General features: G+C 41.4%; 1 protein-coding gene across 1 annotated transcript; it reads right to left on the reverse strand.

Moving 5' to 3' along the window:
* Nucleotides 1-236: 236 nt before the first annotated feature.
* On the reverse strand, nt 237-9,917 carry UCP1 (uncoupling protein 1). Its single transcript, XM_003820688.7, has 6 exons — nt 9,411-9,917; nt 8,578-8,776; nt 4,106-4,306; nt 3,899-4,000; nt 2,982-3,162; nt 237-809 (listed from the first exon to the last, which is right to left on the reverse strand). Exons 1-6 carry the CDS (start codon nt 9,534-9,536, stop codon nt 695-697), a joined length of 924 nt encoding a protein of 307 aa, XP_003820736.1. The 5' UTR covers nt 9,537-9,917; the 3' UTR covers nt 237-694.
* Nucleotides 9,918-24,574: the final 14,657 nt, after the last annotated feature.

Consider the following 24,574-nt stretch of genomic DNA (forward strand, 5'->3'; position numbering starts at 1 on the left):
GTGATGCTAGCACAGATACCAGGACTCTAGTAACAATCCTGCCAAAATGAATATAGTGTCTTAGAAGTTGTTAAAGATGTCATCAAATCTGGACTCTAAACATTAAAAATCTATACTAATAACATTCAGAGTAGGTTCATGCCTATGATTCTAAAGACCCGCATTTGCTATTGGGCAGTCTTGTATTCTAGGTGAACTTGACTCTTACACCCAGGTATAGATCTCAAAAGACAAACTTTAAAAGGTATTAGCAATACTTTATTGAATATATTAACTGACAACTGTGGTTAATAAATAACTAATATTTTTAATAACTTCATTTTTAAGTATTTATAAATATAAACTGCATTTCACTCAGTTTCTTTTCCACCAGTTGGAGTTGTAATTAAAACATGTTAAAGTTCCTCACATTCATTCACACAATTGCACTCCAGAAATGGTCAAATGCAGTAGCTTATCTGCATTACATTTGCCAGGGTATATGCTGAATGTTTTGCTTTCCCCTTCTTAAGACACTGAGAAAAAAAAATTAAATAGGCATTAGTTTTCCCCTTTTTTATATAAAAAAGTCAAAAATTCTCTGCCAAAATTCCTTTATCTTTTTAGGTTAAAATAAGTGAATAAGTTTTGTTTGTTTTTATGATCCAGTCAGCAAGATTCCCACTGGTATGTTACATCATTTTCTTGAAGCTGATTATGTGGCACAGTCCATAGTCTGCCTTGACTTTGACAGTTCTCGTTTCAGTTGTTCAAAGCACACAAACACAATGACATTCCAGGATCCAAGTCTCAAGAAGGAAGGTACCAACCTAGAAAAGTGCATGTCATCGTTTGATTAGTTTGTTTGATTTTTTTTATTTTTAATTTTTGAGATGAGGCTTCACCCTGCCACCCAGGCTGGAATGCAGTAGTGTAATCATAACTCACTGCAACCTCGAGCTCCTGGGCTTAAGTGATCCTCCCACCTGAGCCTCCTGGAGTAACTGGGACTAGAGACTGCACCACCACACTCAGCCTGAAATTCTTAAAGTGATTATAGCAGGTTATGCTTCTCATTTTGCCACTCCTCAAGTGAAGATGCTTAAAAGTACCTACTCTTCATCTTTCCCTCTGCTGAAAATACATTTTCCTCTAGATGTCCTATATTACTTCAAAACAACACAGCCCTGATGATCACATCTATACAAATCCACAAATATCCTTCACTCCCAAAACATGTCTTCTCTTCACTGACATGAACTTTTTCAAAAACTCTTTCCTTTTTTTGAGGGAAGGGGGAATTTTTGCTTGTTTTGCTTTGCTTTCTGAATGGGAGGTAGGAAACTATTAGAAGGGGGAAGGAAGAAGAGAAACCAAAGAAGTATTGAGTAAAGAAATCAGTGCTGTCTCAATCTTGACGATTCTTGTCCTTAGAGAAATTGTTACTGTTTAAATGGCTTTTATTGTTTAACCTATAAAAAACACCCCTCTGCCCCAATTTTTTTCCTTCAAGTCTCTTAACATGTTTCTCTTCACTTCCCAATGTGGGGTATTTTGCTGCAAAAAAAAAAAAATCATAAAATTACATTTCAGTAGCATTAAGTACATACACATTGTGTGTAACCATCACCACTGTCCATCTCTAGAACCTTTTTGTCACCCCAAAAAGAAACTCTCTACCCATTAAACAGCTCTCCATTTTTTCCTACCTCCAGCCCCTGGTAACTTCTATTCTTTCTGTCTCTATGAATTTGACTACTCTAGGTACCTCATTTAAGTGTAATCATACAGTATTTGTCCTTTTGTGTCTGGCTTATTTCACTTAGCATAACGTTTTCAAGGTTCATCCATGTTGTAGTATTTCTTCTCCAAAAGGCTTTTAAATTTGAAAAAAATAAAATTATTAAATGGTTAACGGTTTAATAACTGGTATATCCATTTTAAGTTAATTTTATAATGAACTTCATTTGTATTAATGTACCATAAGTACAGATTATGATGAGTTGGAACTTTTTATAAAATGTGTATGCTGCATTCATGCTTAATTTATAAAGCTTGAGGAATGGCCTTACAGTTTAAAAAGGTAATAGAATTTTATTATTAAACCACTAGTGTAATCCTTGTGGAATATATTGACAGATTACTTAATACTGTATTTTCTCCTCCTTCTCCTTCTTCTTTTTTGAGACAGGGCCTTGCTCTGTCTCCCAGGCTGGAGTGCAGTGGCACAATCATAGCTCGCTGAAACCTTGAACTCCTGGGCTCAGGAGATCCTCTTGCCTCAGCTTCCCAAGTAGAGGGGACCATCAGTGCGTGCCACCACACTCAGCTAATTTTTAAATTTTTTATTGAGACAGGGTCTCGCTTTGTTGCCCAGTCTGGGCTCGAGTGATCCTCCTGCCTCCATCTCCCAAAGTGCTGGGGTTACAGGTGCGAGCCACCACGCTGAGCCCATACTATATTTTCTTAGGAAGGTAGTTTCCGATACAACATTGCATTATGGAAATATGTAATCTATTACACAACACTTGTTTCTAGGTGAGTGTAAAATTACCCAAATCAAATACTTTTCTGCATCACTTTTCTAGATTGGTGATGTCTTATCTCTAGTTTTACAATGTTAAAACTTGAGTCCATCAAATTAAATCAAATCAAATCTTGTTCTCTCGTAGCTCTCTATTATGATTTCCCTCTACTTTATAACTTTCTTGCCCAGAGAAGGCAAAATACTGTCTGCATTTCCAATAGATTGGGACCAATGGAAAAGGCACTGGTCTTGAATGAGCCTTTGATCAAAGTTGAGAAAATTTGAATATCATGGCTTTTTACTTTCTGGCACAGTGGAATTGGTGGATTGGAGAAATCTGTGGCAAGGAAAAGTCAATACTAAGTATATGAATATACTAAGGCTTGTAAGCTAAATGTCAGTTGCTTGACATGAGAGTGTCCCAAAGCACACAGACAGCCAGAACACATTACAGATACACAAGATCATATCTTACCCCTTGAAGAAAGCCGTTGGTCCTTCGTTAGTGAACACTTTCATTGCACAGTTGGGCACACTTTTGTACTGTCCTGGTGGAGAATTAATAAATCTGGTTTTTACTACATCCACCGGGGAGGACATAGCTGTTGCGCAAAATCCAGCGATAAGAGCCGACACCAAGTGGCAGGGGACGTCATCTAAAATGGATCGATGAAACAGGTCAACATCAGACTTCTGGGGGCTTGCAATTTAGTTATCTGTCATATCTTTATAAACCTATTGATAACAGTAGGTCAATGAAGATGTCTTATAAATAAATAAAATAAAATAAGAAAGGTATTGCACTAGAAAAAGAAGGTAAAGAGTAAATGGCTTAATAGATTGTTAACACTTTAGGAAAGTAACCTGTTAGTTTCCTCTGTGCCTTTAAGGCCTGTAATAATGCCTAATATATGAGCATCTAATACTTTTTTATTGAAATAAGGGAAATTTCAATGTCTCTAGAAGTTGTTAGAATATTATTTTTAAGAACCTATCTTATGGTATTACTTTTTGGATGAGACCACTGATAAGCTCCTTGTATAACTAGATCTTTTGGATATAGTATGCAGGATGGACTTACCTCCTGAATTCTGCTGTATAAAGAATAAGATTCTAACAAAAGTCCCATATATTAGTATTAAATGAGAATAATGCTGACATGAAATTGCCTGTTATTTTTGTTGCAAAATATTTTTGTTGTGGCAAAACTTCTTAAACTTAATATTTTGGTCTTTTCCTGCTTCTCACAAAGTTATATATGGTTCAAAATTACTTAATTTTTAAAAAGAGAAAACTATTGGAGTTAAGAGATTGAGTATAAGGTGGCTGCAGAAGCTCCAAGATGAAATTCTAAAGGTGCAGACCTGTTTGTTATATGAAATGGGAAGTTACCTGCTAATATGTTGTTTTTCACAAAGGCCTCCTTCATTAGATCATATGTTACTAGCTCTGTACAATTGATGATGACACTTCTCATCAGATTGGGAGTAGTCCCTGGGGAAAAAAAAAAGAAAATGTTTACTAACTCTACTTTACAATAAGTTGCTAGTTGTATGTATGTGCTTTGGTGGTTATAAAACCCACTTTGAAGTTAGTTACCTTTCCAAAGACCCGTCAAGCCTTCGGTTGTTGCTATTATTCTGTACGCGTTATAAGTCCCCGTGTAGCGAGGTTTGATTCCGTGGAGATGGCTCTGTGCTTGAAGTCTGACTTTCACGACCTCTGTGGGTTGCCCAATGAATACTGCCACTCCTCCAGTCGTTAGACCAGCTAAAATCTTGCTTCCTAAACTAGGTGTTGCTATCCAGAGAGAAAAAAAAATTATTAAGAAAAAAATTAAAGACCTAGAATGCATGCATGTCTTTTTAATTTTCAGTGGTTCATATTTTTGTATTTTGTTTTTTGAGATGGAGTCTTGCTCTGTTATCTAGGCTAGAGTGCAGTGGTGCGATCTTGGCTCACTGCAATCTCCGCCTCCTGGGTTCAAGAGATTCTCCTGCCTCAGCCTCCCAAGTAGCTGGGATTATAGGCACGTGCCACCACAGCCTGCTAAGTTTTGTATTTTTAGTAGAGACAGGGTTTCATTATATTGGCCAGGCTAGTCTTGAACTCCTGACCTCAGGTGATCCGTCTGCCTCGGCCTCCCAAAGTGCTAGGATTACAGGTATGAGCCACCCACCTGGCCCATATTTTTGTATTCTTACAGCTTTTCTATTTCTCTAATGCTTGTTCATGTGTTGATCATGTACTAAATGTGCATCAACTCAGAGTAAGGCTAGAAAACTTCAGGTGTCTGAAATTTTTTAAAAATGAAGACTTTCAAGGAACAAGAAAACACAATGCTTATTTTCACAGTGGCCTGATTCTTTCCTGTGCTCAGCTTGGTTCTTTCCCACATTTAGCTCTCTTTTCAGTATTATTCGACTGTGAGGAGGCACCCATCACCAATGAGGCTTGATCTTTCTCCCACGAATGATCATGTTAATTATGGGACTTGGTGGCCTTAGAAGAAGCCCAGTGGACAAACTGCACCAAAATGGGCCATCAAGTAGTGTTAGGCTACAACATGTGAAGGGAACAAAAATAAGAAGACAGGAGAGAAGAAAGTGATTTTTGTCTTAAAATTTTGAAAAAATTAGCTTATGTTGCTCAAGACAGATATCATTAAATACAAATAGTCTTGAAGCCCAATATTCATTTCTATCATTAAGTTAACATAAAATTAAGGTTCAGTAACATTTACTCAGCAGAGACTTTCTCAGTCATTATAATTCTGTTTCCTAATTTGTCAAAAAGGGATAATAATATCTACCTCTTAGAGTTGTGTGAGTTAAATAATATTGATAAAGAGCTTACACTGTCTAGCATAAAGAAAATCCACAAAACTGGCAGCAATTTTTAAATCACTATCATGATTGTACTCTTCTCATCATGCTTTACCAGGGCCTGGGCATATGATTGACAGCTGTCTTTTAATTAGCAATATCATATGATTACAAATGCCTTCACTTTTAGCTCACATTGGTAATGCACTGCACTACAACGTAGTGTATCTTGATGTACTCATCCTATCCTCCAATCTCCAACTTTCAAATCCCTCTCTTCACTTCCCAGTCAAGCTTCCTGGAAAAGAGGCTTTTTTTTTTTTTTTAAGAACTAAAAGAAATTTATTTACAAAACATATTGTTTGTCTTTACTTCTCAGAGCCCATTTCTTCCTCAGTGCCCTACAATATAGCTTATACCACGCTACTCTGCTGAAGATGTTTTTACTAGAAAATCAGTGAGCTTCTATTTGTTATGTATAATGATCACTTTTCAGTCCTTTCCACACTCTCTGCTGTTTGACCCTATTGGTAGTCCCTGCTGTGACTTCCTGGAATCTGGCCCAGATTTTCTCCTAAAAGGAGCCCACTAAATAAACTGAATCATGTGCCTACTGGCCATTACCTGTTGACATGGCCTAAACCAAATTTCTTGTCTTCCCCCTAAGACAGCTTCTATACATCCTCTCTCAATAAAGGGTATCTTTAAACAGAAACTTGGAAGTCATCTCATATTTCTACCTGTCCCTTATGCCTTACTTCTATTTGTTCACCAAGTCAATTCAATTATACTTTCTCAATCTTTCTGATTGACATCTCTTTTTCCCTATTGCCAGTGCTTTAGGGCATACCCTGATCATTTCTTGCTTTCTAACTTACCTCTTTCTTACTCCTTTTACATATATACTCTATCTGCTGCCAAAGTGATCTTTTGAAAATGTAAATTGTTTATGCCACTCCCTTGCTTAATATTTTTACAATGACTTCCCACCACTGTAAGGATAAAATCCAAACTCCTTAGCACCGCCTGCAAGGCCTTCTGTCACCTGGCTTCCTCCCGTCTCTGCGGCTTCACCCCTCCTTCCTCACCAACATGTCCTCCCTGTGCTATGTTCACTCGACTCCTCACTGAGTCTTTGCACATGACCTTCACTCTACTTGGAAGCTCCTTTCTCACCCTTTTGCCTGGAGTACCCCTGCTGGCCCTTCCAGAATTGATCCAGACATTAACTCTTCAGGAAAATCTCACGGACCATGCCTCCATGGCTAGGTTAACTCATTCTGTTTAATATAGCCACCATCTTGTAATTACAGTTAGTCATGTGCTGCATACGTGATGGTGGTCCCGTAAGATTAGAACAGAGCTGAAAAATTCCTATCACCTAGTGACATCCCAGCCCCATAAGGTTGTAGTGTAATGCATTACCTTTTCTATTTTTAGGTACACAAACGCTTAACTTTATGTAACAATTGCCTGTAGTATTCAATACCAACATGCTGCACAGGTTTGTAGCCTAGGAGCAATAAATTATACCATACAGCCTAGGTGTGGCTATGCCATCTAGGTTTGTGTAAGTGCTCTCTGTGATGTTCATTCAACAACCAATTTGCCTCCTAACTCATTTCTGAGAATGTATCCCCATCGTTAAGTGAAGTAGGACTGTACTGTAATACAGCATGTGTCATGGAATATAGTCATCTATTCACTTCTCCCCACACACCCCATACTCTCAACTGTAAGCTCTGTCTAGAGACACATCTGCCATCTAAACATCTAACATAGTTACTGGCACATGGCAGTTCAATAAAGCCTACTAAATAAACTGAATCTATATAACATAGAACACTGCCAACATATATCCTATTAATTTGGTGCCCAAAGTCCACAACAATTGGTAGAACAGTCAATCTGTGAAGAAAACCACCTGAAAGGGCAGCTTTACCTCCTTTGTGTTTCCTCTCTTGCTACATCTATAAATATCAAAATGCAGTTTTGATCTAGTAACATCCAGACTTTATCTTCACTTTGAAAGTACTTGTGTGGATAAGTATAACTTACATATTTGTATAGATAACATTTATAAATTATCCCATAAAATTATAGTATTGAAGGTTACTCACAGCAGAAATGATGAAATCTACAAGGTGGATTTCACTTAATGTATTCATTTTGCCATCAGCACATCTTCTCTCTGGCTTGTCTACTCCACATGAAAGTGCCTCTGATGTTGATTAGCTGTGTGATTTTGTGCATGTTACTTAACTGCCCTGATATTTGGCTAACACTTTTTACTCACAGCAGTGTTGTGCGGTTTGAATGATGGGCAGAATCATATGAGAAGTACAGAAGGCAGTAGAGAACAGGGTTAGGAGCCTGGAGTCCGAGGCCAGACTGCCTGGGTTTGAACCCTGGCTCTGCCCCCTCCCAGCTGTGTGACCTTGGTCAAGTGATGAATCTGCTCTGTGTTCAGTTTTCCCATCTGCCAAGGGATAATGGTACTAATACCCTTCCAGTTATAATGTATCTGAAGCACTTAGAACAATGTCTGGTTCATAGTTAAGCCCTCAAATAAATGCTACCTAAAGTGACAGGAATTCTTAGAGTGCACTGGCACTCAGGAAATATGTTTCCTTTTCTTTTTCCCCTAAACAAACTCCCTACAGCATTCGTCCACTTTTTCTGCTCTGGTCTTTCCTGGACCTGATGAGGAACCTCTTAAGAGGAAATATGTCTTTTCCTGTCCTTTCAACTCTCTTCAAAAAGTCTGGCTTTCCTTGCTTCAAACAGAAGGCTTTGAACTTTGTTGCATACACAAATGATGAGGGAAGCTTGTGGAAAGACACTCTGGTCTCTAGCCTGAGGATTCAGACTCAGAGGACCATGGTAGTCCTCGTTTGGATTTCTGACAAGCTCCATAGATATTTCTGATATACTTCCCTCTTTGGGGAACTTTAAGTTAAACATTTTTCTGTAGCCCACCCATATTCTCCAGATGGAGATCCAAATTGGGCACAAAACTTCCATGACTGGGTGACTTTTACAAGTATAAATCTGCATCTAAAAAATCGATTTTGCATACTTTTTTCTTTCTATGAACAATGAGCTAATATTTGGGGAAGGGAGAGTTCAAATATGAATGTTTTCTCTCCAGTTTGTTATGAAAACCACTCCTCTGTGTGTTACACTTTTTGGAACAGAGCGGAGCCCAAGGCTTTTCTGCCCCTCCCAGGAACTCTCACGGCTTACTTTCCTTCCCTGCGGTGAGAAACTCCTGGACCGTGTCGTAGAGGCCAATCCTGAGAGAGGCGGAGCTGATTTGCCTCTGAAGCCCCGCAGGCAGCCCGCTGTAGAGTTTCATCCGCCCTTCTGTTTTTACCACAGTGGTGATTGTTCCCAGGACACCTTTATATCTAATAGCACTGGACGTCGGGCATTCACCTTGGACCTGGAAATAAGAAAGGTGCAGAACAGAATGGAGCGAAATTGAGTTCACTCTTAAGCCAAGATTTCCCCCTGTGTTCCTATTTTCCGTTTCTTTTCTCAGCAACATCCCTCTTCCAACCACCTCCCTCTACCGTGTGTGTGTGTGTGTGTGTGTGTGTGTGTGTGTGTGTGTGTGTGTGTGTGTGTGTTCGCGCACGCGCAGATGGGGGGAGGCTGGCTACAATGCACATTTTGAATATCCCCCTCCCCAGGAACTCTCCAGAACCCCTAGGGCAGTAGGATAGGACAGAACCCCCGAAGAATCAAAGAAAGGAAAAAGCACCTGACTAGTAAACTCAGGAGAGGCCAATATTCTCAGCTTTTAGAATACTAAGTGCACCCTAAATTTTGGGAGAATTTGGTAGTAGTCATGGTCAACCCATTCTCTGTGGCCCTGGTGGTTCTTCAGCTAATCCCAGAAAAAGTTCCAGTTTCCCATCCTAAAGCACCAGCCCTGGGACAAGGCCAGACTGCTTTGGAAGGTCACCTACCCTACCTAGAAACAGTGGTTACACCAAAGCAGAGAATAAATGGAATGCACGCAACAGCGTCCCCTCTGCCCTGAGACCCCTTGTCATACCCCTCTGCCTGGCTACCTGGAGCCGGACTTTGGCCGTGTCCAGCGGGAAGGTGATCACGTCCGCCAAGCACGCCGCTATTCCAGCTGAGAAGAGCTGGACCCCCAGGGTCGGGTGTACGTCCGAGGCTGTCAGGCCCCCCATCTTCACTCAGAGACTGGAGATGCAGAGGAAAAGGGTTCCAGCCCCGAAGGTGGAGGAAGTTCCTTTCCCTTGCTCTTCACGCCTGTCCGCCGGGCAGCAAACCCGATTTCTGTTTTTTGAACCGACCGCCGGGCAGCGGCGGTGCAGAGGCGGCGGCTGCAGACGGAGCGCGGTGTTGGGGGCCGAGTCCCCGCGTCCCCTCCTCCCCACCCTCGCGCCAGCAGGACCCTCTGCGTTCCGGTCTTCCGCTGGGACTTATATAGCCGGGCCGCTCCCGGGCTGGGCCGCGCGAGGTCTCAGAAGACCCGGGCGTGGGACCTGCCGGGGGCGTGTCCGGGAGCACCGGGTCCCTCCCATTCCCATTCTCGCCCGGTGCCTCGGGAGCCCTGCTTCGCTCCCCGAAAGCCCTGGGCTGGCCGCTGGTTGTCTGCGCCCCGCACACCGCGCGTCGGAGGGAGGGCGCGCCGCGGCGGTCAGCACCCGCGCCCCCACACGTGCCTCACCTTCTGTCACCCTTTGGCTGCACACCCTCGGCTGGGGCTTTCGGAAACCAGCACGATATCAGAGCCTTGGTGAAAGGTCCTGCCTAGCTGGAGCTCTCCCAGAAGGAAGAGCGGGGCACTCTCCCATTCCTCCAACTCCCCAGACATCTTGCAGGCACCTTGCAGCCTTCTCTGCTTCCCTTTCCTCTCCTTTAAACTTCTCATCCTCCTTCCTCCGGATTCCTTCTCTTCCCACTACCAAATTCAGACTTGGAAGAATTCCACACAGGAACCAAGAACACTCTGAACTTGTCAAAAAAAGCGTTTCGTTTCATCACTTTTTTGAGAGAAGATGTCAAACGAGACAATAGACACACTAGAAAGCAAATAGTACATTGCTAAAGCACCGTCCAAAATGAGATACCACCTGTTCCTTCTGATTAGATTTCTTAGAGGGTGCAGTGGAAAGGACAGGGCAGGTTGCTTGGCTCCAGGTGCAGCTCTCCAGCTTACCAACTCTGTGAACCTGGGAAAGTCATCTGTACTCCAGCTTTTATTTTCAACAGTGTAAAATGTGGTTCCAGAGCTAGCCCAGGTCTGAAATCTCCCTGCTAACTTACCTATAATGATGTAATACGTGTTGGTTGTGTGGCCTTTCCTAGTTCGATCTTTGTGCAAATTTTATTTTCAGTGTTTATTCTTGTGAAAACTTAAGAAAACAAAAAACTTTTAAAAAACAGTGGGAAATAATAGGAAACTGGAGAAAGAGGGAAATGGACAAGGTCAGGTCCCAGCTTTCAGAACCTCTCAGTTAAGCCAAAGATCAATTTGATATTACCGGAATCCACGTCCAGCTATTTAGGGCCTCTGGTACTCAACCCTGACTTAAGCCCCCCAAAAGAGTCAGTGGAAGTCAGAGTCATCTCCTCCAGGAGCAGGAGAAATAAGACATGAATAAAGAATAATCTCCAAACCCTCTATAAGTAAAGGTTGTGTACTGTGCAAGAAGCCAGTCCTAAGGCACTTCCAAGGGAGGTCAGGCTTGCAGAGCTTCCTTGAAAAAGGCAATGTTGACCTGACGGGTAGCCTCTGAAAAAAAATAGAAAGGAGAAGGAGCCAGCGAGGTTTCTCCTCTGCAAACACTTATTGAAATAAAGATCAACTGAGGCAAATAAGTGGCATGCATACAGGCAAAGATGTTGGGGAAAGCAAGTCGCGTATATAGAATGCATTCTGTTGGCCTGACTGACTGGGAAATTGGGTGATGGGGAAGAAAGAGAGAGGTAGGGCAAGAAGTTGGTGAGGGATGAGGCTGTAGAAGCCAAATGAGAAGCAGAGCCTGCAAATCCATTATGAGTGTAGCTTCATGTTATCACCTGTGTAGTGCTTTACAGACTATGAAGTGCTCTCACATAAATGTCACATTTAATTTGACAGACAATACAGCTTTATGAATGATTAGATGTGGAGTCAAAGGTTACTCTATGTTTAAGAACATGGGTTGCAAGCTCAGTGACAGTACCAACGATTGTCATGAGGCAGTTGGTAAGGGGGGTGATTTTAGGGGTAGGAAGATTAAACCAATTTTTAAAGTCTTAGAATTATTTGGAGAGAATTCTGTTGATATCTAGATAGAGAGCTTAGAAAGCTGCATTTAATGTGCTAAAAGAGGAAGAAATAGAGGAGGTATTTGGTAGTCATGATATGGATGCAATGAAAGGGGCATGCTTTTCACGGGAAAATGGGGCTAGTCAAATAGGACTAGGAAAAGAGTTCAAGGGCCAAACCATAGGGGGACCCAGACCCAGAGTTATAGTCTGGAAAGAATGGCTTTGTCAAAGGTAGAGTGAGAACAAGAAACAGTAACATATCCAGTGATAGAACTGGTATTTAAGAATATGATTAAAGAAAGATTGGGTCTGAAGTGTCAAGTTTAGAAAAAATGTCAGGAGGACAAAAACAAAGAAAAACCTACCGGATTTGACTCTAACATTGTTGGTGATCTTAGGGAGTACAACTATGATGGAGTTGTTATGTTGTGAGGCTGATGGCTAAGCAGTGGTTAAGAATGTTGGTATAGTATGACTAAAGTGTACAAGAGGAGACCTTATTCCTTGTTGACTCTAGTGAACCTCTGCTATCAACAGGTTAATTCCCAGTCCTCACCCCAAAGCTACCCATGAATCTTTCTCAGTGGTTCTGTCTGTAGTAGCTTTAAAACATACTTGCAAATCCATCACATTCCTCCCATCAAAAGATGAGGGTACATATGCCTTCCCCTTGCATCTGGCAGGCTTATGAATGCTTTGACCAATAGAATAATACAGAACTGATGCCATGTGGCTTCTGAGACCAGATTATAAAAGTCCTTGTATCTTCTGCTTTACTCACTGCAACATTTGCTCTTGGAGCCCTGGGCCAGCATGTAAGAAAGCAAACTTCTCTGAGGCTGTTCATGCTGGAGAGCCCCACATCATCATCCCTCTTTACCAAGGCACCAGGCACCAGAGTACAGCTATCTTGGACCCTCCAGATAAGCCTACCTGACAGTTGAATACCACCAAGTGATCTCCAATGATGTCAGTAAAGCAGAAGAATCGCCTAGCTGAGCCCAGTCTAAATTCCTGATCCATAAAATTGTGAGATATAATAAAGTAATTATTGTATTAAGGTAGCAAAAGATAACTGTAACAGCACCTTTACTTGTTTGAGCAGTTGGGAGGGGCATGCATTCTCTCTTTGCCCCATCCTACTTTCACAACGAGGAAGGAGTTCAAGGCAGTGGGTGGGTAAAGAGTTTTAGATTTGGACTATAAGAAGAAGCCACAATACATTTGTAAAGAAGAAGCAAGGTAAATTAAAATTGCCTTTTTTTCCCCATAAGGCACATGTTTGCATGTTTTAAAGTCAGAGTATGACAAACTAGAGGAGAAAGTGAGAGGAAAACTATGATAAGGGAAGGAAATGCGAGAAATAAATAAATCTATTAGAAATAAGAAAGGTTGTTATCCAAAACAGGTAAGGATAGGTAGGGAGAGAGGACCTGTGACAGGATAAAGGGGCTGCCTTATTTAAGCCTGGAAGGAAGAATGACAGTATAAGCTTCCGGGATATTAATATCAGGCTAACATGGACAGTTAAGAGCCTTTGCCAGGAGATAGTATGACTGTAGTTCAATGGTGACTGAGCACCTGGGATGTACTAGACACAATAGTGACTTCTAAGGGTCACAGGAGAAGCTGACATCAAAAACTTCACACAAGGAGACCCTGAGAGGTCACAGAAGTTCAAGATTCTGAAAATGGTTCTGGATTCCAGGGAGCAGGCTGGCTTCACCACTTCTGACAGGCTCTGGGAAGTAGGAGAAAGTTTGCCTCAGGTTGGAGAGAGCAGTAGGGGAGAGGGTGGTATCCCCAAAGGGTCAGATTTCTACTCTTCTGGCACAAAGAAGAAGCAGAGAGGTAAAGAATAGGTCAGTATGAGCAAGGGCAACTGACCCTTTATGACGTAGCAAAGGAGTGGCAGCAAGTTCTGAATGTAACAAATTCTCCTTTCCTTATTAAAAATGTAGAACACATTAACAAATGCACTTGATCAAACTGTGGTCAATCAGAAATCGCTGCACAAAATGTCTTCCTATTAAATAAAAATCATACAGTGCTTTGCATTTGAATAGTGTTCTATACTTTCCCATAATTCTCTCATTAGCCACCACTGGGAAATACCCTGTTATAGTTATACAGATAAATGTGCAAATGACAGAAGAATCAATTTCTAAAAGAAGAAATACAAACTTTTATAATGGGAGAGAGGATATATTTATTATCACTAATAAAAAAGCATATACTTCACCTAATAAATTAATACTTTGTCACTACCAAAGTTATAATTACTATAACATTTATATATAATATACATTTACATTAATATTATAAATAGTAATAAATTATGAATGTTATAATTACAAATTATGAATTTTAAAATGTAATAACCATAATATCAATACTATATTAGTGATGGTGTTATACATTGACACAATTTTTTTGGAAAACAATTTGGCAGTATACACTGAGCCAAGAGAATGTCTATTTTTTTCTTTTCTTTTTCTTTTTTCTTTTTTTTGAAACAGAGTCTAGCTGTGTCACCCAGGCTGGAGTACAGTGGCACAATCTCAGCTCACTGCAACCTCCACCTCCCGGGTTCAAGAGATTCTTGTGCCTTAGCCTCCCAAGTAGCTGGGAGTACAGGCATGTGCCACTATGCCTGGCTAGTTCTGGTATTTTTAGTAGAGATGGGGTTTCGCTGTGTTGGCCCAGGCTGATCTCAAACTCCTGGCCTCAAGTGATCTGCCTGCCTCTGCCTCCCAAAGTGCTGGGATTACAGGCATGAACCATCACACCCAGCCAGAATGTCTATATCCACTTCTGGTAATTCCACTTTTGGATTTCTACCCTAAAATAATTAACTAAAATATGGAAGAGTCATATGTAGGCTAACGCTTATGATAGCTTAATATTTATAACAGCAAATTAGTGAGAATGCCAACCTCAGCTTGGCATCTAGATGTGGGATTGTCTGAGAGACGTACAGAATAGTGGTGCTCAAGTGTTTACCATTAGGAACTGATATACAACAGAGAAAGGGGAGTGCTCTTAGGAATAGAGAAAAAGTAGAAAGAGGACAGGATTGGGTTTTCTTAGTCCAGCCCAATACAAAGAGAAAAAGACTATCAAACTCTGCGTTAAGGAGAAGATATTCCATTTCTATGCTGATATAAGTGGTATAGCATGGTGATTAAGAGACCAGGAGGCCCATGTTCAAATTCTCACTAAGATACTAACTGACTGGGTAAGCATGGCCAAATTACTTAACTTCTCTGAGCTTCAGATTATTTACATACGTGATGAATATTCCTGCATCATGAGCCTATTCTTATTAACAAATCACTCTTTATGCTAAGCACCTGATGTACCTAATCCTCATAACTCAATGAAAGATTTATTCATGTCATGTATTTAACAAATATATAGCATTGAACAAGTGCCAGACACTATAATATTTTAGGCATTTTACAAAACTTAACACAGTTAGTCCTCATTGCAGCCTTTGGAGGCATATATTATTGTTATTCCCACTTCACTGATGAGGAAACTCAGAGGCTCAGAGAAGTTAAATAACTTCTCCTAGGTCACGGAACCAGTAAATGGTACACTGAGGATGTGCCTGACCCCCTAACTCTCAACTACTACATGACACCCCAGCTGCCTTCCCAATACATTCGCGACATGATACTTTCCTATGATTTGAAGACACACAATGGCTGTGTATCCTTATATATTTTTTCAATAAGTCATATCAAAAGTTAAAATATCACATGCAACATATATGTTTTACTTGATTTGTATATATTACTAAGGAACTTACAAAGACAAAATAAACATTGCAATACTTTCGGTTTAAAAAAGCACTTTTTTTCATCTTCAGTAGAACCTGGTAGAAGAGATAGGAAAAGTGACCTATGAAATTTAGAAAAACGAGGTGTATGGGGATTGAAGCCCCGTGGAAGGACCAGAGAGTGAAAAGGAGAAAATGACTTACCGAACAGGACATTACTGTTCTCAGATACTTGAAGGCATAGCCAGTGGACGGGGTAGATTTGTTCTGTACGCAATTAAGCAAAATAATTAGTGCCGAAGAGTGGAAACTACAGGTGGGCAAATTCTAGATAAGTGTAAAAATGGTGATCCAGAGATAGAATGTGATGCTATTTGGGGTAATGAGTTCTCTATCAATGCAGGTATTACATTTCAGGCAGTTTGATGTAGTATTCATTCAGAGCATTAGATTTATTGTCAGAAAGATATAGATTTGAGTATGCCATTTGCTATGTGACCTCAGGCAACTTCTTTAATCTTTTAAAGCTCCTGTTTTCCTGTCTATAAAATGGGGACAGTAATGATTGTTATAGTGATATTGTGAAAATGCAATTAAAGAATACTGGTAAAGATCTTAGCATGGTAACTAGAGTGGCACCTGGAAAGGGCATAATAAGTGATAGTTATAATTATATTTTCTATTGATACAGTTTGGATGACCACTTTGTAGGTTGTTGCAGGGAACCAAAAGATTGAACTAAGGATTTCACTAAAAAACATAAAAAGGCCCTGTACATCCTGAGATCCTACAAGTCCATGATTCTGTGACCCACGCTGGGACACAGTTTCTATGCAGGGAGGTGTGGCAGGACTGGCTCCTAGATCCCTTTAGGAACGGTCTGAGGGTGAAATGGGGACATTCCAGCTAACAATAAGCCTCAAGGCTCCTGGTATGCCGTGACTATAGGGCCCCTGTACAGATGAGGACATGGCTGCCAGGTGAGAGGTCACAGCCCAATGACAGGGCCCTCTCCTTCCATTGTCCCTCCTCTTTCTAATCTCCCGGACAAATGGAAATTGCAGAGTGGTGCGTCCTGCCTGGCAGAAAGGACTTGGTTAAAGGTGAAGAATTGCAGCCCTAGAGTGAATGTGAGGCAGACAGTGGGGGAAGGAGCAAAGATGAACTGAGGTTACATTGGAAGCATTCTTTGTGATGTCTGTGGTCGTCTGCCTATTTCCAGCACTATGTGGGAGCCAGGGGACAAGCCAGGAGGCCTTCTCAGCCAGTGCCCTGCCTCTATGAACAAACCCCTGCAGGCCCTCCTGTGTCCGTCTATTGATCCTGAGTGTCTGGGAAAGATGAAGCTCCCACACCAGGACAAAGAAGGATTTTATTTCATCTACAGCATGACGGAACAGGGCAAAATACAGAAAAGAAATCATTACCTTCAACAGTTTTCACTTTGTTGTTTGAGCTATTATACAGTAAGTGAAATGCATTATATGGTGAGCAGGTAATGGGGAACCTCCCGCAGGGAATTCACACATCTGAGCTGCCCAGGGTGCTTCGTCTGAAGGAAAAGCAGAGGGAGAAAACACCTAGGTGTACAAATATATTTGTGTGCCTAAAATTCCATAAAAGCTCACGCTTTTTTAATTCTTTTTTTTTTTTTTTTTTGATACAGGGTCTTACTCTGTTGCCCAGACGAGTGCAGTGACACAATCAGGGCTCATGTGTTCAAGCGATCCTCCTGCCTCAATCCCCCAGTAGCTGGGCTGGGATTATACACGCATCACCACGCCCAGCTAATTTTTGTATTTTTAGTAGAGACAAGGTTTTGCCATGGTGCCAGGCTGGTCTTGAACTCCTGGCCTCAAGTGATCTGCCCACCTCTGCCTCCCAAAGTGCTGGGGTTACAGGCGTGAGACACCTGTCTGGCCAAAAGCTCACTCTTTTACATTTACTCATGTGGTTAAAATTATTACTTGGAAACACATATGTGACTTGTTTTAGAATGTCTGAATCTCAGAGACAAAAGAGTAAAGTTTCCTTTCTATTATTTTCCTACGATCTGTAGAATGACCTTATGATCACTGTCTTGGAGGGTTTCTTTGCCTTGCTGAATTTCATAATGACGTATAGTACTTGGAGTTTAGTTCACCTTAGAAGCCATCCTTTGGCATGATCTCCACCTCATGTTTTTGGATCTTTGTCCTTTTGAGGTGCACCCTTTATGTTTAGATCCTTTGCTAGAAACATTCTTATTCAAGATTTCTTGGTAGGTGATGAAGGGGATCAGCCTTTGGGGTATCTATTCATTGGGCAGAGCTGTTCCAACATTCTTGGAGCAATTGTTTATTCAATAAATGTCTAATTCCACACACATGTGTTGAGCACCCACTGCATACCCTGGGCTAAAGTCTGGAGATACTGACACATTGGTAGATGATTATGATATAACATGGCAAATAGAATGTTAAAGATGTCTCCCGGTGAATCGGGATTAGACAAGAAGAGTTTCTGGCCCTGGCTGTGGGCATCTGGGGGGCTTCCCAAAGAAGGTGCAAAGGGATCCGAATCTTGAAGAGTGAGAAGGAGTTACCCAGACAAGAGACGAGGGCATGGGAAGTGGGAGTGAGGTCATGCCAGACAGATGAGACTGCACAGCCAAGACAAGGAGTCAAGGAACACCATGGTAAGTTTGGATAAAAAAAAGCTCATTGGTATTTCTGGACCATAAAAGGCAAGGCAGGGGAAAGCAAAAGACTGGACTTGAGCCTGAGGAGGCAGAGCAAATCCAGAGGCTTTGATCCTCCTATCTCATAAATAATGAGGAGATTTTAAATCAGGAAGTGACAAAAGTAATTTTATGTTTTAGATAGATCTGAGTGGCTTTGGGATTGAAATCTTGAGGGCTTTGAGAAGACTCTGTTGCGTATCTCTTCCTAGGCTTCTGGTGGTTTGCTGTCAAGGTTTGAGTTCCTTGGCTTACAGAAACATCACCCCAGTCTCTGTGTTCATCGTCTTTCCATGGTGTTCTCCCTGGGTGTCTGTCTGTGTCTAAATTTCCATTTTTTGTGAGGACACCAGCCATATTGGAATAGTGCCCACCCTGACAACCTCATCTTTATACCTGCAACAACCCTATTCCCAAATGAGGTCACATTCTAAGGTACTGGCAGTTATTACTTCAACATATGAATTTGGTGGTGGTAGTGGGGGAGATACAATTCAACCCATAGCAAGTGCCAATGACAAGCTGCATAGGCCTCTTTTGGCAAGACTTTAGTCTGTCACCCTTGGGTTAAGAATGAATAAGCCGGGTGTGGTGGTGCATGCCTATTGTCACAGTTACTCGGGAGGCTGAGGCAGGAGGATCACTTGAGCCCAGGAGTTCTGGACTATAGTGTGCTGTGCCGATCGGGTGTCTGCAATAAGTTAGGCACCAAATAGTGAACTCCTGGGAGCATGGGACTACCAGGTTACCTAAGGAGGGGTGAATTGGCTCAGATCAGACATGGAGCAGGTAAAAACTGCCCTGCTAATCAGTAGAGGGATCGCACCTGTGCATAGTCACTGCATGCCAGCCTGGGCAGCACAGCAACACCCCACCTCTAAAACATGACAAGAAAAGAATGAATAAACAAAAAAAGAAGCATGGTAACAAATATAACTTATTTTTTCAGGAGCCAGAGGAAAATTTCAGAAAAATTGTGTAGTATATTAAAAGTGATGTAAAGAAGACATGATTTTTGAAAAATGGAGCAGAAAGCCCAAAGAGAAATCATGCTTCAATGAAAATTAAGATAAGATGCAGACAAGTTGAGAAGAAAAGGAATCTGGAGAGACAAGAAGGAAATGCAGGTAAATCAAAATTTAAATAGCCAAATGGAAATCTGACTTGGGCTTTGGTGGAAGACATAAACAATTTGCAGAGGGCTACTTAGCATTTTGAAATATTACTTTATTCAAAAGTAATACAGTGAGGTTTTTTTCCTCCCTATTTTCCCCCTTTCCCTTTGTCTCATTCACGCAGGTAGTTGGGTTTATGCCTATTGTTTTAGGAGATATGAGATAGGATGGAAAGGTATATTGTCCTGAAAACTCTTTCTTTCTATGTTTTACTTCCCAAAACCTAAGTCCAGAAAGGGAGAGAGTTCCCAGGTAGGGGTAATGGCTTCCAAGAACAGTTTAACCCAGAACAGACATGCCCTGTCCTCTTCCTCCTCCCTGACCCCTAGGTCCTGAGGAAAGAAAGGCAGCTACAGAGTAGTTTCTCCGGCCCTACATGTGGCATGAAAGCAGCAGAGACAGGCTGCTTGAAGAGCCTCTTCCCACCCTTGGCACTGTGCAAGATGCATAGCACGACCCCAGGATGCAGAAAGCATAGGAATAACCAAGAATAAATTTTATGCCAAACCTGCAGAAAGGCACTCTGAATCAGAAATGAAGTTGCATTCCTGAACTTGCCATTGTCTTAGAGGGGCTAATGCAATTTAAATCAGTGATTGGAGAACAGACCAGAAAACTTCCCAAATGTGGAGGACATTGGACAAGAAAACTGATTAGAGAAATGATAAATATGAAAAAGAGAATAGTGATCCAATTATAAGATATTGCAAAGCTCAGAACTTGGTAAAAATCACCTGAACATGCAGGCTTGTTCATGGAGAGATTATGGATCAGAAGCAAGAGCCCAAGAGGCTGGAGGAGGCGCACTGCTGCAGGCTTGGAGGGGCCGCTCCAGCTGGCTGGGGGCTCCCCGGACCCGCGCTGGCTGCCGCAGCAGAGCTTCGGCTTGAAGGGATCCAGGGCAAGTGCGCGGGCTTCGTGGCATCGCGCCGAGTCCTTCAGCGTCGGCGCCAGCTCCAGCCAAGCATCCTATGCCCGCGCGGTGCAAGACCAGGCGGGCGGCGCTCCCTTCCTGCCTCTATCACCTGCCGGGCAGGTGGGAGAGCAAACAACCCCTTGCGCCCTAGCTCCCGGAAATGTACAGAGACAAGAGAATAAGCGGTAGAAGAATAGAAATAACATCATAATTAACCTAGAAATGTCATCTGCGTTCGAAATACCTGCTGGAAAAGTCAGAACAAATAAAATAAAGCAATGCAAGGGTTATATCTCTATGTATTTCAGCAGGACTTCTGAAATTTAACCGGAGGGGTGTGACTACCGTTTCCTGAGGGAAGTGTTCTTTTCAGGACCAGAGCCGTCAACCTAACCAGCCTCTGGGTGAGAGCTGTCCGGTGTTCTCGAGATTATATTTGGGAAAACATAATGGAAATCTTCGTGATAGGAGTGTAAAAAAAGCCTGTCAGAATATTATGGAATCTTTTGCATTTCAATAGCATTCGTCAATCTTTAACTTTTGGTAAACGTTTCCAGATTTTGTATATTTCTTCAGTGAGTTATTAAATAGCTGTCTGTTCAAATTATGTCCTTTACTTGTGGCTTTTTACATTAGTAAATTGTTTGGCTTATTATCTAAATTTACTTAAAACCCATCAAGTTTCTATATATGCATGATAGATATTTCATTTTCCTACGGTAACTTTAATTTGTTTTATGATCTCCATATTTGTTCTGGGAGATGCAGCTACCTATCAAAGTCTGAATTCACATAAGTTTCATTTTTGCCCATATCTTTTTAAAAATTATGTGATGACTTTCACATGTATGGCTTTTAAATGAAAAAGGGTCAAGGGTTAAACCATAGAGGTACTCAGACTTACGGTCTTGTTGAGCAGAAGTTGTCACCCAGGTACAGCTGGTTAGGATAGTGTTGGGTGGCTGGGGGTGGTGGCTCATTTCTGTAATCCCAGCTCTTTGGGAGGCTGAGGCAGGTGGATCACCTGAGGTCAGGAGTTGGAGACAAGCCTGACCAACATGATGAAACCCCATCTCTACTAAAAATACAAAATTAGTGGGGTGTGGTGGCACACGCCTGTAGTCCCAGCTACTCGGGAGGCTGAGACAGGAGAATTGCTTGAACCTGGGTGGCAGAGGCTGCAGTGAGACAAGATCCTGCCACTGAACTCCAGCCTGGGTGACAGTGAGACTTTGTCTAAAAAAAGAAAAAAAAAGAAAATAAAAGAAAGAAAGAAAGGAAGGAAGGAGGAAAGAAAGAAGGCAAGCAAGAAATCAAGCAAGCAAGAAAAAAAAAAAAAAGGATAGTGTTGGGAAAGCCATTGTGCATGCCGCCTCTCCATTCCTGCTTAGCCACATACGAATGGGCCTTGGGCTGGGCACACTTGCTTACTAAGAGCCCACACAACCTGCACTGGGCTTATCACCTTGCATAGGAATATCTTTCCCTGTTTGAGACTCAGTATGTACTCCTTTGTTCTGCATAAGAGTATGCATTAGTGGCCCTTAGGCATGCCACCAGCTTTCAGTATTTCAAACTCCCCTGGGAGGTTGGGGTCCTTTGTCGACCCCAGGAGAGGGGCATGTGTAGCCTACTGCCCTACTTCAGCTGCCAGAAGAGACCCACTGGGCATGGGAGATCATAACACACTACTGAAGCTGGTCTTGCTCTGTCTCTTCTCTTAAAGCTAACCCGTTGCTCCATCCAGCACTTGACTTTGTTGTGTTTCCCTTGCCTACTCTGATGTCAATATGCAAAGGGCAGAAGTGTTTAGAGTCCTTCCCTGGAACCGGTAATCAGAGTATGATGTTTTGCTCCCCTGGGACTGATAACTGGTGCACAGTGCTCTGCTTAACAGATAGTTTGCAATGTGAATGAGCCTATTCATTTTGGATGTGATTCATTTTGGATGTGATCAGACCCTAGTTTATTATTTGTGTCTTTTTGAAATGGGACACTATATTTACCGTTTTAATAATAATGTTTTTTCTAGTAGTATAGATTGCAGCCTATATTGAGATAAACATCTCTATCAATAGTTTTCTTCTTTTCACAGTTTACTAGTTAAGGTGCCACAAGCTCATTTAATTTTTAAATTTTTTATTTTATTTTATTTTATTTATTTTATTTTATTTTTTGAGACAGAATCTCGCTCTATCGCCCAGGCTTCAGTGCAGTGGTGTGATCTCAGCTCTCTGCAAGCTCCACCTCCCGGGTTCAGGCCTTTCTCCTGCCTCAGCCTCCTGAGTAGTGGGACTACAGGTGCCCGCCACCACGCCCAGCTAATTTTTTTTGTATTTTTACTAGAGACAGGGTTTCACCGTGTTAGCCAGGATGGTCTCGATCTCCTGACCTTGTGATCCACCCACCTCGGCCTCCCAAAGTGCTGGGATTACAGGCGTGAGCCACCGTACCTGACATTAAATTTTATTTATTATTATTTTTGGGACAGAGTCTCACTCTGTCACCCAGGTTGGAGTGTAGTGGTGGTATCTCAGCTCACTGCAACCTCTGCCTCCCAGGTTCAAGAGATTCTCCTGCCTCAGCCTTCTGAGTAGCTGGGGTTACAGGCATGCGCCACTGTGTCTGGCTAATTTTTGTATTTTTAGTAGGGGCGGGGTTTCACCATGTTGGCCAGGCTGGTCTTGAACTCCTGACTTCAAGTGATCCGCCCACCTCGGCCTCCCAAAGTACTGTGATTACAGGCGTGAGCCACCGCGCCTGGCCTAAAAGCTCATTTTAACAGGCAAAGTATCACCTGTGAATCCACTTATCAGCTCTAAATGCAGCTTTATTTTATTTAAATTCCATGATCTTGAATAAATGGAAAAACTTAGATAAAAAAAATCTGTTAATAAATTGCCATGTTAAAATGAAGTAAAAGTGTTTGTCATATCTAAATAGTTGGAGAATAACCTTAAACATTTTGCACTCAAAGATTTTGTAAAACTCTAGACTTTCCTGAGAATGATGGTTCAAAACATATAAAAATGCATAGAAAACCAAACACCACATGTTCTCACTCATAAGTGGGAGTTGAACAATGAGAACACATGGACATGGGAGGGGAACGTCACACACCCGGCCTGTCAGGGGGTCGGGGGCTAGGGGAGGGGTAGCATTAGGAGAAATACCTAATGTAGATGATGAGTTGATGGGTGCAGCAAACCACCATGGCACGTGTATACCTATGTAACAAACCTGCACGTTCTGCACATGTATCCCAGAACTTAAAGTATAGTTAAAAAAAAATGCTTACTTAGATGAATTAGTCAATATTCATGGTACAGTGGTAATTGGAGTTTTTATACTTGAAATTTAAAAACTAAATTTGAGCTTAAGTTCCCTTTGCAACTTCCATCTATTCAAAAAATACCATTTGAGATTGTGATTTTGTTTGTGAAATAATACAAAGCGAAACAAAATAATTCCAAGGCAAGTTTTACACTTGTCCAGGAAAGTTATTCACCAAAATTTGTTCTTAAGACAAAACATAGAATCAAGTTGAATGTATTTGGCCATATTAAGGTTTACATTAATCAAAAATTTATTGAATACCTGTTGTTTATGTTAACCTGAGATTTACTAATGACTTTGAAATTATAAAAACTTAAACATTTTAGACAATTAAAAAAATGAAGAAGTTGGAATATGAAAGGACTGGCAGTGAGCATTGAAGCCAGTTAAACAAATTTACATGTTGTTATCAACATGTTTATAAAACAGCACAAACATGATTTTTAAAAGAGAAAACATGAAATGCAAAAAATATAATATTTGAACAATAGCCTTACTCCCTAAACCCCAGTTTTCAGAGACTGGAAATTGGGAGGGCCTCAGAAAGTCAATTAGTGAATGGATAAACAAGCTGTGGTATCTTTATAGAACAATGAAATACTACTCAGCAATGAAAAGGAATGATATACTGACACTTGAAACATGGAGGAACCATGGAGGAACCTCAAATGAATTATGCTAAGTGGAAGAAGCCAGACTCAAAAGGCTACACACTGTGTGACTCCGTTCGTATAACATTTTGGAAAAGGCAGTGCTATAGAGGAGAACAGACCAATGGTTCTCAGGAGCAGGGAAGGATTTGACTACAAAGGGGTTGAGTTTTTGGAGAGTGATGAAACTCTACTGTATCATAGTCATGGCAATGGTGGTTACAGGACTTTATGAATTTGTCAAAACTCATAGAACTATACACCAAAAAGACTGTGTTTTACTATATCTGGATACGAAATAAATTTAAAATAATAAAAAACCCCTTAAATCTATTGTCATCAGACTTTGAACAAAATTTAAGGTCT

This window comes from Pan paniscus, chromosome 3 (genome assembly GCF_029289425.2).
Source record: "Pan paniscus chromosome 3, NHGRI_mPanPan1-v2.0_pri, whole genome shotgun sequence".
Taxonomy (NCBI): Eukaryota; Metazoa; Chordata; class Mammalia; order Primates; family Hominidae; genus Pan; species Pan paniscus.